General features: G+C 42.1%; 1 protein-coding gene across 2 annotated transcripts in view; it reads left to right on the top strand.

The window, feature by feature from the left end:
* PHEX (phosphate regulating endopeptidase homolog X-linked) overlaps positions 1 to 12,098 on the top strand; it is a 214,261-nt gene that overhangs the window by 98,876 nt on the left and 103,287 nt on the right. For both annotated transcript variants that reach the window (XM_036270324.1, XM_036270325.1), the window contains exon 12: positions 810 to 911. In XM_036270324.1, coding sequence (XP_036126217.1) covers positions 810 to 911 — 102 coding nt within the window. The remainder of the gene's footprint in view (positions 1 to 809; positions 912 to 12,098) is intronic.

Genomic DNA, 12,098 nt, shown 5'->3' with positions numbered 1-12,098 from the left:
AGAGGTTTGCATCCATAAACAGGCAGGGCCTCATCAGACTGTCCCGTGTGGGCTTCTGAAGTTAAGTGTTAGCCTCTCCCTCCCCCAGGCCTCTCTGCTTATGCACAAACACACGATGGAAGAGAAGCCAGCACGATGGAAGAGAAGCCAGGCCCAACACATCATGAACATGGGTGTGGTCTCACTGTTGAAACGTTTTGGGACAGAGCTTTCAGAAAACAGCCTTTCGGTAGCACCCCACCCCCTTAGTCCTGCCATTTGAAATTTGAAATAACATAAGACTTTTCTGAGCTGCAAGGGAGTAGAGAGGAGAGTAAGAAGATGATAGAGAAGAGCCAAGCATTTGGTTTAACCACTGGCACTAAATTCGAAAAGAACGGGGGTCCTGACATAAGTGATTTATATTGCAGGTGTGTCCTTTGGGGTGATAGTTCTTCCTGCCTGTTTGTTTGTTAACAGTATCTCTTTCAACTCTTCCCTCACTTTATTCTGCAATACCTGTCTGAAATGTACAGCCCACGCCTTAGCTTCTCTCTCAAACCCTTATTAAATTATTTAAATTAGTTGCTACCTTGATAAAGTTGGGTGAATAATTGTTCTCATGAAAAGAAATGGTTACTTATCTTCTAGTGGTGGTGGGGGGAAAGCTTTTTCCTAGAAAAAGCAATATTTCCAGAGCATGGAATCAAGCTGAAAGGATCGTCTTTCTCACCATGTTTAGCATTGAACTAATTTTCATTGCCTAGAAAACCTTGTCTGAAGCTTCTTGGTTTTTGACCTTCCTCTTTGGGTATATATATATATTTTAGATGGAGGAATTGATTGAGGGTGTTCGCTGGGCCTTTATTGACATGCTGGAGAAAGAAAATGAATGGATGGATGCAGGAACCAAAAAGAAAGCCAAAGAAAAGGTAAGGATTCCTTTTTATAAACAAACAACAGCAACAAAAAGACCCAAATCCTGACTTTTGGTTTAATGGATTTTCATGCTCAACATTGTGTAGTTGATTTTTATAATGACTGAGCTGTTGACTCCGAATGACCCTGAAGTTAGGTGTCTGTTCTGGAATGAATACGTATATTTCATCACCAGCGGGTAACAGAAAATAAGATGACATTTTCTTTTTTGAACTACATTTTTAAACACCTCGTAATTCAGCCTTTTCTTTTCCCCTAATTGTTGTCTGTAAGAGACACATGGTTTGCTGCCCAGCGAATTTTTGCCGTAAACCATCATTGGCTATGGCAGAATGCAGAGCAGTGGGGAGCCTTGGGGAGCAGCTGGCAGAAGAACCCTCAAGGCACAAAGGAGAAAAATCCATATTGGCCGTGTGTCCTTCTGTTCTGTGCAGGATGTGTGCAAATGTTTTCAGGCAAATCCTTTCCTGTAACCTAGTAGATTTACGTTCTAACCCATCATTTTGCACAAATGTAAACTGCACACCAGTGATAGAACATTGTGTAGGAATAGAAACATATTTCCTAATAGAAGTGGACACTTGCTAGGCCTTGTAAAATGTTTCTGGTACTGTGCATCAAGATAAAGGAATAAGTGAGAAAAGTATTAGCAGCCATGCTGTTGAAAATGAAGAATGGGGCTCATCTTGAATTCTAGGTATTCTGATGGAGCTAGAGCTCAAGTGGGTAGGGAACACCTGCTACATTCTTAACAGATGCTGCTGTGCAGCTGGGAGACTCTGGAATTAGCAGTATCTCTTCTTTAGAGATGTATTTTTGAGACTTTCCTAATGATAGCAGTCACCTGGGGTGTCTGGACACTGTAGCTTTCTGAGCCCCTCCCCAACAATGTGTGATTTAGTGAATCGAGGTTGCAGTCTGAACATTTGTCTCCCTGGTGATTCTTATCACTAGGCAGGCCCAAGGAATACTGCTTAGGATCATATTGAGTCATGCTGTACACAAATATTTTTGACTTACGGTCAAGAAACAAAGAGGACAGTGAAACTACTCTGTAATGGTGGATACATGTCATAATACATTTGTACAAACTTATAGAATGTACAACATTCTGTGAATCCTAACATAACCTATGGACTCTGAGTGATGATGATGTGTCAATGTAGGTTCGTTGATTGTAAGAAATGTACCACTGTGGTGCAGATGTTGATAATGGGGGAGGCTATGCAGGTGTGGGGGCAGAGGGTATGTGGGAAATTTCTGAACTTTCCATTCAATTTTGCTGTGAACCTAAGTCTGTTCTTAAAAAAAAAAAAAAGTCCGTTAAAAAAGGGCAACAATCTGGGAATGCTTAGCCTTGTTTAAATGAGAACATGCAGAGGTTTAGCAAGGTTATTTTCTAGAGCTTAAATACTCCTGAGATGGATAAACATTGCCATAGATATTTTTGTCAATAGACAGGAAAAGGCTGTTCAGTGTTTACAGTGAAGAAAGAATTGGACGGCGAGGGTTGGGGGGTGTTGGAGGAAGACAAAGGGCAAGTTTGATTTTTTCCACCTTCAGAATCTGTCAAAGCTGTCTTAAGTCATGTAAGGCGTAAGCTGATGAAGGCAGGAGCATGCAGGCTGTGATGAGAAGCTTTCCAGATGGTAGATGAAACTTTCAGCACTAACATAGTGTTGTTTTGTGTGTGTGTGTGTGTGTGTGTGTGTGTGTGTGTGTTTGGAAGGCTTCATTTATTTGTCGGGTTAGCTTGTGATATCTGGAACAGTATGTGTCTTCCTCTGGGTAGTTGACAGTTCAGTGCATCGGCGGCTCTTGATCCTAGCCTGACCCCTCGTGTACTGAGGGTAACCAGTGTGGAGGATGGGGTGGACTGGTGAGGGGTGTGTGGCTGATATGAATGGATGGGTACCAGGGGAATGAATGTTCTGGGGACTGCAGTCAGTTCTTTGGGAAGTATGACTGGTGATTGCCTCAGGGAGATCTTCTGAGTTACATAAAGGAGTGGATGCCTCAGTTTTAGTCCTTTTAGACAAGTGGCTAGTGAGTTCTTGAAGCATTTTATTTCGATGAGAGCCCTTAGTTTTTCTTCTAAAAGTACCGTAAGTCCCCACTTAATGTCATCAACAGGTGCTACACCTTTAATTGAAACGATGTATAATGAAACCAGTTTTACCGTAGGCTAATTGATATAAATAAGAATTAAGTTCCTACTGTATCTCTTCAACATTAGAATGAAACAATGTTGAATGAAATATTGTTATTTGAGGACCTGTTGTATTCTTTGAAAATTCCAGGCTGTCTTTGAGCTGAGGTCAGCCTACCAGGAGTGCAGATATCAAAGGCGACTGTTCTACTGAATCTCATCTGGTTCCCTGAGTATATCCCATATTTCACAGTTCAGAGCAGTTCCTTTAATGAAAATCAAGAAAGGGAATGTTGTCCAAGAATTTCTAGCAGTTCTGTAAGGCAGGTCAGGCCCTGGACCCCAGGAGATGCAGATTTTCTTTCTCTGAATTAAATGAACATGCAGTTCTAGAAATGACCTCTGGGTGGAGCTCGTAGTACTCACAAAGACAACATTTAGAGAGCCGAAGGCTTTTAAGCAGCTCTGCTTTGGGTTGTTTTTGAAAAATTATTTTTTTTTCTTGTCCTTTTTCTCTGTTGTCCTCAACTTGATTGCCTTTTAATAGTCAACAAGAAAGGAGAGGCTCTGCCTAATAATTCCTTGAATCTTAGAAGGAACTGTCTGACGAACTTAGGACTTTATCTTTCTGATACTGAGTAGCCCATGCATTAAGACAGGATTTGCCTACATTCGAAGTGGAGGTGAATAATTCTCCTGCTCTTCCTGGTATGACTTGGCACTGTTCTTTGGGCATGTGTTGTATGCAGTATATCACCCAGGCGGAAGATTTCTCATCAATAATAGTGCCCACACAGGCCAATGCTGAGTCACTTGGCAACCCATTGGGAAAATGGAAATAATATTCCGATTTGCAAGGGGAGAAGCTTTTCTTGCCCTTACCATTCAGCTATGGACTGCAGCTAATTACAGTGCCTCCTAAGGGGTGTTGGCTTCAGCATTCCCTAGTGACTGGCCTCCTGAACTGGGAGGGTCCTGATCCCAGCAGTGGGTTGAGGGCCAATACCTTGGCCTTTGTGGTGGTGACCCACGTCTCAAAATGGAAGTGTGAGGATGTGGCTTTGTTGTGCTCTTTGCTAGTGGTGATCACTGTAAAAGGTGAACAAGGATGCCTCTGTTCCCATAAAGGATAAATTTGTTATCTCTGCCTCCCTGCCTTCTCTCTCATCTCTGAAGAGGTCACGAGTGGTCTTTTGTTGTGAAACCTATAGTGTAGGTTTCAACTGGAAATTTAGGATGGTGAAATAAGCACCAATTTTTATTTGGGATCCCGTGTTCCCTGCCGGCATGTGCTCTTATTGTAAACAAGCAGCAAAGGACAGGAAGCCTGTTATTTTTCTAGTTATCATAGATGTTGAATGAGGGTAAGGTGATACAGATTATTTTGGGGGTGACTTCGGAAAGATTTGCTTTTTCCAGAACAGAGCAGGAGGGTGTCAAGGTCACAACATAATGATTCTGAGGCGTGGCAGGAAGGGACACAGCACTGCCTTCTGCTGTCCTGGCAGTGGGAGCAGGGCTTCTGCTGGCGAGCTGTGTCAGATCAGAAGGAGAAGCTTCTTGAACTTGGTTGGTCACCAGTTGGATTTGATTCTGTAGTCAGAAGCTGGATCATTTTGGAAAAAATTGTTTGTATCCTTTACCCCTGGAACCTATGCTTGCCACCCCCAGAGAAAAAGACCTAAATGGAACTCCTAGGGTGGTTGTATGCTTAGGATACTCTGAGTGGCCTTAACCTTGGCCACAGCAGGTACGAGGGTTCCTGCTGAATGGTCCCATCTCCACAGGCATGTGACTCCGGGGCACAGACTTTTTGGTGAGGTGGGAAGAATTTTTCTATAGAGGGGACAAACAAAATTATATCTCACCTCTTTGGCTTTGTCCCTTTTGGAGAAGAAAAATAATGTTTCCGTGTGCCCTTCTAAGATCTTGACTGGGGCCCCTATAACAAAAGATAGGTTAACAATAGAAAAATAAACAGAAGTTGATTAACATGTGTATCTCATACATGTATAAGAGAAACGCAGAGAAATGAGTAACTCAGAGAAGTAGCTTAGAACTTGGGCTTTTATGATGTCTTTCACAAAGAAGAATACATTTGTAGAGAAATGACAAGACTAAGGAAAGCGGTTTTAGATTTCCAAGTGTGGCAGTTGTGGGGAGGTAAATATATATGAAACTAATGGTAGGTACAGGCTAGTCAGTGAAATTTGTTACATGGATTCCTGTGGTGTATCTCCGGGCTGTTAGGGTCTAAAGCTGTCTCCAGTGATTCCGTTTTATCCTTCCTGGCAGAGAGGGAAGGAGGGACAATTAAGAAAATATATTTCCTGCCTTTGGGCAAATTGGAGGAGGGGAGGGAAGTTTTCTTATATCTGTTGATTCTCAGTTGCCTTCACCTCAAAATAATTTTTATGTCTAGGAGACATAGTTTCTGGTGACATTCTGGTTTCCTTCATTTTAAAGCTGTGCCTGACCCTAGATTTTAGATTTCCCCCAAGTAGTCAGTCTGTACCAACCATGTTGGTGCCCTGCCCACATCCTGAGCCCAGCGGTTTTCAAGGTGTGCTTCTAGAACAGCAGCAGCAGCAGCAGCCTCACCTGGGAACCAGTTAGAGATGCAAATTCTTGGGCCTCCCCCCAAACCTGCTGAGCTATGTGAGTCGAATCCTGCAATCTGTGTTTTAACAAGCCCTTGGGTGATTCTGATGTATACTTAGCTTTGAGGCCCACTGCCCTCGCCTTTACCATTTCACTGCACACTTGTATGACTTCCAGCTGTCATCACGTGCAATTTGCCCAAGAGCTTTCTCTTCCTGCTGGAGTCTGCTACGCCACTCACACAAAAGACCCAATGGTCTGGGGATTGAGCACACCCAGCGATTGACAGGGTTCGTTATATATGTGTCCCAGTCCCCTCTTCCCTCGAGTGTGTATTCTACATAGGCTTTCAGAGTTTCCCCAGTTGAGTAAGCTCACACTGACAGCTGGCTCAAAAAGATATCCTGCCTTTCTCCACTGACTTTCCCCAGAACCCTACAGGTGTTTGTTGTTTCTTCCACCTCCCAAATGAACCACTTGCATGTGAATCCTTGTCTCAGGGTCTCGTTCTAGGGCGCTCCCCAACTAGGACACAGCCCCTGGGGTATGTGCTCTTCCCATCCTTCCTTGCCTTAAGGTGACAACACATTGGATGCTAGCACCACTTCAGTAAATTCAGTTCCACACACATTTCTGGACCTTATGATGTACCAGGAGCTGCAGATTCAGAAGTGACCAACTGCTGTCCCTTTCCTGCATGGGTTTTCATACTCCCAGGAGAGCACAGCAGGGGCAAGGATGCCAGGCAGAGGGGAGAAGTGTTATTTAATGTGATGGAGACACAGAGTGGTCCTGAGAGTCTAGGGGAAGAAGCTTCTAAGGAGCCCAAACATGCTATATGAGAGCACTTGACTTGGGGAGTGCCCACTCTGCTGCTTCCCCTTCTTCATCGCTGCCTGTGTCCCTGCAGCCCGTAGGCAAGGCTTCCTCTGACTCTTCCTTCCTTACTAATCCCAACAACTCTGCATCCAGCTATTACTTTCCCTTGGTACCTTCACTCCCGCTCCATCTCATCATTCCTTCTAAATTGTTCTGTAGAAGAAAGGCAAAGGAAAGGGTTTGTCAAACTGTCTCCTGCCATTCCCTGACACAGATTCAGGCCTGTTTGCATAACTGCTCAAGAATGCACTCACTTTGGTTCCTGCCTCCATTCCAGTGTTCATCCAGGGACTGACAAGACAGCATGTAACCACCTTTCTGGATTTCTACCTACTCCCCTCTGGATCCCTGGCTCATACATGTCACCATCTTGAGCTTGCTGCTCCTCTCTGACTCCATCTCCCTGGCTCTGTGTGTCTGTCTCTCTCACATGCACATACAGGCCAAGTTAGTGGCCTTGTATCTCTTCTCTCTCACTGTCCTCAATGGGAAGTATGATATAGAGGTTAAATGTACAGACTCTGGCGAAAGACTGCCTAGGCCAGGAGCCAACGTCAACCCCATATTAGCTGTATGACCCTTTGGAAGTTACTTAACCTTTCTGACCCTCAGTTTTCACATCTGTAAAATGAGATTAGTACCTACCTGGAGATTTGTTATAAGGAGTGAATATACCTACGTACTTAGAAGAGTGCCTGGAGCATGAGAAAGGCTCTCCAAGTGTACTCAGCTGTCTCTTCCAAACTGCTATCCTGTAGGAGAAGAGAGGCTTTGGCCACGCTGGTTGGTGGCAGGAGGGAGACATGAAGTCAGGTTCTGTGTGTGTATCTGGGTCATTGTGTTTTCCTCTGAGTTAGGAAAGAGGTGACATAAGACCAGAGTCTCTGGGATCCCTTTCATCCCCTAGGTGCTCTTGACGTTCCACGTCAGAACATTGCCCTTCCCTTCATGGTGTCCCCTCACCTAATCCCTGCAGGGATTAGTGAGCAGCCTCTGTCAAGAGGGTGATGGAGGGCATTGCTTTTCTCTGTGGATTTTGGATTTTTTTTTTGAACAAATTCAGCATTATTTATATATATATATATATATAACTGTGAGTATGTGAAACACAGAGTTTATTCTTGTATTCTTATTTATTAATTATTGTATTATTTTCCATATGAACAACTGTGAACCTACTTTTGACCCACCCTGTATTTTAAGCACAAAAGCAAATATTTGCTATAAGTAGGAGTCTGATGCATGTATCCATCAAAAGCACATACCTGGTACCTTATCGGAGTGAGTGTACTTTAATCAGGTTTCAGTGTTCTAGAGCCTCATGGAAATACAGTGATACCTCGGTTCTCGAACACCTCGGTTTTCGACCAAATGGAGATTCGAGAAACTTTTGTCTCGGAATCCGAACAAATATTTGGAACTCGAACTTCCGAGATGAGCCGAATGGCGTTCATTCGGCCCAGCGCGCCTTGCTTGCGTCATCAGTGTGAGTGCAGAGAGAGAGTCACGCTTTGTGGAGTCACGCTTTCCTATTGGTTTCATTGCTTCGGTTCTCGAACAATTCGGTTCTCGACCGTCCTCCTGGAACGAATTATGTTCGAGAACCGAGGTATCACTGTACTGCTTTGGGTGATGCTATAGGTCATTGGTTCTCACACTTGAGGTACATAAGCACCATCTGGAGGGCTTATGTAAACACAGGTTGCCAGGGCCCAGCCTCAGAGTTTGAATCAATAGCTCTGAGTTGGGGCCCAGGAATTTGCATTCCTGACAAGTTCTTTGTGATGCTCTTGGTCTGTGGTAATACTTTGAGAACTCTAGTTGATTACAGGTGAAAACTCCCTTACACCAAGGATGTGCTACTAGAACTAGCTAACATTTGTTCAGTGATTACTTTGTCTTACCCCTTATAGGAATCCCTTTTCACCATTTCTCACAGGGGAGTGTCCTGAGTATTGGGACACTCAGAACCCAACTATGCCACCTGCTCCATCATTGCTCCATCTGCCAAAAAGCCCTTGCTTTTTGTTAATATGCAAAATTAATTGTATTATATGTAATAAAAATCAACAATTAGAAATTAAAATACTATCAAGTATGTGAAATAGGGATAAATTTGCAAAATACATTGAATTTGTATATCAAACACTATAAAATATTGCTTAGAGCCTAGCCATTGTGGCTCAGTGGTTGAGCATTGACCCATGCACCAATAGTTCACCAGTTCAATTCCCGGTCAAAGCACATGCCCAGGTTGTGGGCCTGATCCCCAGTGGGGGACACACAGGAGGCAGCCAATCATTGTTCCCTCTCATTGATGTTTCTATCTTTTTCTCCCTCTCTCTCTAAAATCAATAAAGAAAAAAATATTGCTTAGAGGAATGTTTAAAAATTTAAATAAATGGAATGAAACTTTTCATCCTCTTATATTCAGTCTCAATAATGCCAAAATATTCTCCCCAAAATTGATCTATAGATTCAACACAATCACAATAAAATCCCAGTAGGTGTTTTTATGTTTGTTAAAAAAGATACTTCTAAAATTTATGTAGAAATGCAAAGGACCCAGAACAGCAACAATAATCCCAGGAAAGAAAAAAGAAAGTTGAAATTTCCCTGATCTCAAGGTGTACTACAAAGCTAGAGCCATCAAGAGAGTGGAGTATTTGTGTAAAGAAACAGACTCACACGTATCCGGCCAACCGATCTGTAACAAAGGTGCCAAAGCAATTCAATGTGAAATTTCCAGTCTTTTCTTTTTCTTGAAAAAGGCTTTCTTGAGATATAATTTACATAATATAAAATTACTTATGCATGTTGCTTTTTATTTTTTTATTTATTTTTTATCCTCACCCGAGGACATTTTTCTATTTTCTGTTCAGATAGAGTAGGAGGGAGAGAGAGGAAGAGAGGGAGAGAGAGAAACATCGACGTGAAAGGGACACATCGAGTGGCTGCCACCCACACGACCAACCAGGGCCGGGGACAAACTGCAACCGAGGTACATGCCCTTAGCGGGAACCGAACCCGGGTCTCTCTGGACCGCAGGTTGATGCTCTAACCGCTGAGCCAAACCGGCCAGGGCGCATGTTGCTTTTTTATTGACTCATTTAATTTATATAGTTCTTGTTTATCTATGAAATATTTAGAACTGCTTGAAGACAGGCCCACCGATTGTAATTGCATTGTATGTAGTTATTAGTGTAAAACTCAAAAGAAATAACCAGATACGTAGATAGCATGTTGCTTTCTTGAAGTAAGTTTTCTTTTTTTATCCTCCTGAGGACATTTTTTTTTCTTTTTTTGCATTTATCTTCAGACAGAGCGGGAGGGAGAGAGGGGGGAAGAGAGAGAGAGAGAGAAACATTGATGTGAGAGAGACTGGTCGCCACTCACACGACCCCAACCGGGGCCAGGAACAAACTGCAACCAAGGTACATGCCCTTAGCAGGAACTGAATCCGGGACTCTCCGGTCCGTGGGCCGACTCTCTAACTGCTGTGCAAAACTGGCCAGGGCAAAGTAAATTGTTATTACTGCAAATTATTCAACTTAAGCCTGTGTGAGTTTAGGTAGAGAGGTGAATGGTGTTGAGGTGGGTTAATTCTGGATTACTAAGATCCTGGACAGTGATGCTTCATTAAGGTGGCATTCCTAAAATGTGTTTCTCAGATCCTGAATTCCTCACGTTATTAATAGTTGTTATACCAACAAAGGATGTATGGTCACAGAGGTTTGGGAAACATTGTTTAAAACAAAGGTAAATTGTTTTCTTTTTTCTTGGCTTCTCAGAGCCCTTAATATTCTAATGTGCAATAAGTTCAAGAAGAGTATCTACTTTTTTTTTCTTTTATATTAGTTTCAGGTGTACAGCATAGTAGTTAGACGGTTATATAATTTATGAGGTGATACCCCTGATAAGCCTAGCACCCACCTGGCACCATACATAGTTATTACAGTATTACTGACAATATTTTCTATACAAAAAGACCTGCCTGATATAGATCCAAAGGCTCCTTTTTGGTCACTTCCACTCTTTAATTCCATGTCTGTGCTCAGGAACCATGCAGAATATGTTTTCCACATAAAAACCTTTCCAATATTTGAAGATGTTCAAACGTCTTTCTATTTCAGATGAACCATCTCTAAGTGTTCCTCATTAAATTAACAAACATTATATGCCAGGCTGGATGTTCTAAATGCGTTATAAATATAAAGTACCTTAAAGCCATAATATCCATACAAAGTAGATCAAGTCATTCTATTTTACAGATGAGGAAACTGAAGCCCAGAGAGAGCAAGCAACCCTGCCCAAGGTCACACAGCTAATAGGTGGAAGAGCTGGGTCTCCACCTCTGGCATTATGGTCTTTACTTTTATCTGCAGTGCTGCTGGGTCTCAAAGTGTGAGTGTGGTCCCCAGGCCAGCAGCATCAGCATCACCCAGGAACTAGCTAGAAATGTAGATTCTTGGGCCCACCCCAAATCTATAGAATCAGAAACTCTGAGAGGGGATCCAGGAATCTGCATTTTTATTATTATTATTATTATTATTATTATTATTATTATTTTAATACTCACCCGAGGACATTTTTCCATATTTTATTCAGATAGAGTGGGAGGGAGAGAGCGGAAGAGAGAGAGAGAAAAACATCCAGGGCAACCGAGGTACGTGCCCTTAGTGGGAACCGAACCCTGGTCTCTCTGGATGGCAGGCCGATGCTCTACCGCTGAGCCAAACCGGCCAGGGTGGAATATGCATTTTAATAAGACTTCCAGGTGATTCTGATGCAGCCAGAGTGCGAGAACCACTGTTTTGTGCTGTGGTTCTGATGCCTCATCCTGCTGGCTGCTCTCCAGGTTTCAACATCTTTTTTTAAAGCTCAAGTTCAAAGCTGAACACAATATTCTAGATGTAGTCCAACTCACACAGCACAATGGGAATATTGCTGCCTTTGTTTTGCATACAAATTATATTAAGAAATTCGAAGTTTATATTATGGCTATCTTTTCCTCTCAGCCATGTCATTGTTGGCTTATAACAAATTTACAGTCAGTTAATTTCTAGGTCTTTTTTTTTTTTTTTTTTTTTTAAATCCCAGAGGAACTGTTGTTGCTTCAAGTCCTAAACTTGGCATTTTAAAAAAATCCTCATCCCAGAACTTTATATTTATTCTTATTAAAGTCTATTTGTGGCTCTGGGTTTTAAAATATATATATTTCTGGATCTTCTCTGTGCTTATTATTTTTATTATAAAGATCAGTACTCATTAAAGAAAATCGGGAAAGTCAAATACAAAAGGAGAAAGAAAATAAATGTTGCTAGTTTCGTCCTCTAAACATTAGCACTGCTAACATTTTGATGCATGACTTTGTTTATTCCTCTGTACATAGGTTTGAATAATACTGTATGTATAAATTCGTTTCCTTTTTTCTCTTAACATTTATATTATAAACATTTCTCCCATTACCTCATAGTTTTTATAAAACAATTTTCACTGTTATTGCATATTCTTTCAGTGGTTGTATAGGAGATTACAGTTCTCTACAGTT

The sequence above is a fragment of the Molossus molossus genome, unplaced genomic scaffold (genome assembly GCF_014108415.1).
Source record: "Molossus molossus isolate mMolMol1 unplaced genomic scaffold, mMolMol1.p scaffold_m16_p_2, whole genome shotgun sequence".
Taxonomy (NCBI): Eukaryota; Metazoa; Chordata; class Mammalia; order Chiroptera; family Molossidae; genus Molossus; species Molossus molossus.
Note: the sequence above shows the minus strand (reverse complement) of the source record. Positions and strands in the feature narration are given on the sequence as shown.